At 37.7% G+C, this 3,390-nt stretch overlaps 1 protein-coding gene across 1 annotated transcript; it reads right to left on the bottom strand.

The window, feature by feature from the left end:
* Positions 1-297: 297 nt before the first annotated feature.
* On the bottom strand, positions 298-2,830 carry LOC107563706 (myelin basic protein-like). The gene is made up of 3 exons (XM_016248654.1): positions 2,578-2,830; positions 1,515-1,619; positions 298-456 (listed from the first exon to the last, which is right to left on the bottom strand). Exons 1-3 carry the CDS (start codon positions 2,695-2,697, stop codon positions 298-300), a joined length of 384 nt encoding a protein of 127 aa, XP_016104140.1. The 5' UTR covers positions 2,698-2,830.
* Between the last annotated feature and the right edge of the window lie 560 nt (positions 2,831-3,390).

Raw genomic sequence — 3,390 nt, forward strand, 5'->3', positions numbered from 1 at the left:
ATTTATATTTGCATTTAGCAAGGATGCCTTAAATTGATTAAAAGTTAAATGTATAATGTTACAAAAGATTACTATTTCAAATAAATGCTGTTCTTTTTTTTCTTCTTAGATGAATTTCTAATTTCATTGCTGGATATGACAGGGCATAGAAAATGATTATGGGTCAAATCTATTCTATCTGCTAGGAACAAGCTCTATTATTAATTTAAGAGGTGGTGGTAACCTCATGGTTAGAGGTAATTGTTGACTAATAGAGTGTTACGAATATCACATTCTTGCTCTGTCACTATTTATACCCTAGGCAAAGCACTTTTTACTGCAGATTTTCACTGCAAATTTTCTTGAAATAACTAAAAATGCATATACCACGACCATTTTAAACAATGGGATTAGATACATGCCAGTAGAAAAATGGGATGTAAGACTTACCCTCGACTTGGGACGAGGAGAGGACACCTTCAAGGAAACAAATAGAAACTTTTAGTCAAGGAACATTTTAAGCATTCAAAAGGCACAGGCACAGCTTTTAATTTAGAGGCCTGACTATTATAAAGAGACGTTGCGTTATCCAGTGTGATGCATACAAGATAAGTAATCCTTGAACAAAGACTTTTCATTTTAAAGATGGGGTCGATCATTAGGCTTCCTTGCAGTTCAGATGATTAATGACGGCAGAGACTGTATCTTTTTAATGAACAAGCCCACGGACCTGAGGAACAACTGTGCAATTAGTGCTGACCAGAATAGCATTTTTAATTTAGGACTTGAGTAATGCGGAAATGTTAACACTCATATCTAGTTTCCAAAGAACTGATTTTGTGTTTTCAGGGGAATATTCAAGAAAATGAGCAATGAGATATGCTGGTTTGAAGTCAAATCATGTCATCTGATAGTGGAATTTAATATTTACATATCACATCTTACATCACGAAAAAGAAAAAGGTGATGTTAAAGCAGAATGATCATTTCAAATAAAATGCTAAACATGCTCTGTCCGGTAAGTTTTATATTCTCATCTGTTCATCTGAAACAAGAGAAACTAACACTAGTGATGTAAGTGTGTGTAATGTTTTCTGTCTCACACAAAAACAAGTCTGGATATTGTAGCAAAGAAAACACGGGCTGCATGTTGAACATGACGACAAACTTGGCGTGCGAACTTAGACATCAAATGGCCAGACACAATGTGGCATGTCTAGGACGAAATCTTGTCTTTGGCATATTGAATTTTGGTTAAAAAGGCATGCTTTTCAATAGTCTTCATCAAATATATATGCTCTTCTAATATATTTGCGCCAGTTGAGGTAATGTTTTCCTGCTGCTCAGTGCTTTGAGAGTGGTGGCAAACTCTTTGGATCAGTGGGAGCTAAAGATGAGAGCAAGGGAGGTGTGAAACTTTCATTCTCATGTCTTGTGAGGAACTGATTTCTTTTCTAGGGCTGCAATTGTTGGTTTCACATCACTCTTTGAAGTTTGGCACTTAAAAATCCATGTCAGCACATGTGGATACTTACAAAGCTCCTGAAGAAATGCACCACAGGGTTGACATCTCCACGACGACGGGTGGAAGAGTGCTGGGGTCTCTGTGGAGAGGAGGATAGATGACCACGAAATGAGCCCTTCAAATAAATGAAAGAGTAATCTAAATTTACATTTGCACTCAAATTGACATGCTCTGAACATCAAAATGAGAATGCAACGAAGAGGTATGAGTGTCAATAGTATAAAGCTCTACCTAGAGGCAGTAATGAATCGCACTTTACCAGCAGAACAGCAAACCTCTATAATGATATCACTGGCACTTCAAACAGCTGTGCCCAAAGCTTCTTAATGCTGTGAGAATTCAGTTGTTTTCACATTTGAGCCATTTTGCCATCACTGATTGCTGCTGAAGCCAAATAAATAAATAAATAAACACCCATAACCAGATTTGAACCAGATCCAGCTATTTGTTCAACATCAGCAGGATTTAAGACCCAGTTCTTCAATTGCTTCATGAAATTAAACTTGGGGAATCATCCTCTTATCTGGTAAAATGACTGGAAAAGTTGTACCAAAAAAAAAAAAAAATCATGTAATATTAATACTCAATATATTTCAATGAATTTCACTGATATGCACATTAACTTTAAATTTAGCTTAAAAATAGTACATTATTCATAAATATAAATTGTATTTGGTGTAAATAAACAGAACCTCAAATACTAGGACTTAAATTATGAGCGATACTCACGTACAATACTATGGCAAACTGCATTCACATTGCAGAATACTATCATGCATATCAACCAATATGCAAAACAGAGCATAACATTGTTTTTTGCAGATGTAAAATGAGACTCTATAATCAGAATATAGTCAAACTATTTGCAGTGCAGAGTTATTTGAATTTGAGTATTTCTCCTAAGTACTTGTTTATCTGTAAACCACATCCAATCCAATGTGACACAAATGCAATCACCTAAACTATATTCACATTGTGTATATTCAAATATATGTAATTGAGAAGTTGTCGTTGACCATGACAATGTTTGGAAAACAAGTAAAAAAAAAAATTAAAAAAAAAAACTGACTCACCTTTCCCTTTCTCTTTTTGTCTCCTCCAAAGAACCTGCCAATCTGATCCAGGAGACCAGGGGCCCTCTTCTTCCTGCCCAGCCCAAAGGGACTTTGTCCAGAGGTGCTTGCAGTGGCCATTCTAGGTGTTGATCTGTTTGGTGGTCTACAGTCTGGACGGCCCACAAATGTCCTTCTCCACTCAATCCAAAGTCTGCTCTGGGGACACTCTGCAAACCTTCTCGATAGTCTTCGGCGCTTCTAAGGAAGAAGGGCTGGCCTTTGAAGGTGTCGTCCCCTCCGTTGCACGGCATTACGGGAGATGAGGTGGGTCTCTAATAGCGTCAGTGATTCTGGGCCGGTGCCAGACATTCTTTCGAGCCCTTGTGTGCCTGCGGAGGGTGTCACTACCCTGCTCTCTGATAAAAGGAGCTGCTATTGTTCTAGTCCACATCTGCCTCAACTTGGGCCGAGCACAACAAGGCCTGTCTATCAGAAAGAACTAGAGCGCAGTGAAGAACAGCTTCAGCACAATCACACCATTGTAAGGTGACTCATGTTCATTATATAAATACTTTACATTGAGAAATTACATATGGTATATTGCACCGTATAGGATTTGGAATTGTTAGCTTCAGACAAATGTTGCCATGTGGTTTATCATACTGTATCAATGAAACGTCCCCAGAAGTTTAAACAACACAGACACACCCTGATGATGTCATGCTACAGTTGAAACACGCCTTCTATTATTTCATGAATACATTTTATTTCAAAATGCTGTGAACTAGTTCTTGGACTGATTTCTTGAAGTAAGTGTTGCAATTTGTGTCC

The sequence above is a fragment of the Sinocyclocheilus grahami genome, unplaced genomic scaffold (assembly GCF_001515645.1).
Source record: "Sinocyclocheilus grahami isolate Dianchi unplaced genomic scaffold, SAMN03320097.WGS_v1.1 scaffold887.1, whole genome shotgun sequence".
Classification (NCBI taxonomy): domain Eukaryota; kingdom Metazoa; phylum Chordata; class Actinopteri; order Cypriniformes; family Cyprinidae; genus Sinocyclocheilus; species Sinocyclocheilus grahami.

Bases quoted from the DNA above. Each gene is read 5' to 3' on its own strand.
- LOC107563706 (XM_016248654.1), bottom strand. From the start codon at position 2,697: ATGGCCACTGCAAGCACCTCTGGACAAAGTCCCTTTGGGCTGGGCAGG. The intron at 1,620-2,577 runs GTGAGTCAGTTT...ATTTATTTGAAG, and splicing joins ACAAAAAGAGAAAGGGAAAG to GGCTCATTTCGTGGTCATCT. The intron at 457-1,514 runs GTAAGTATCCAC...GTTTCCTTGAAG, and splicing joins TGCATTTCTTCAGGAGCTTT to GTGTCCTCTCCTCGTCCCAA.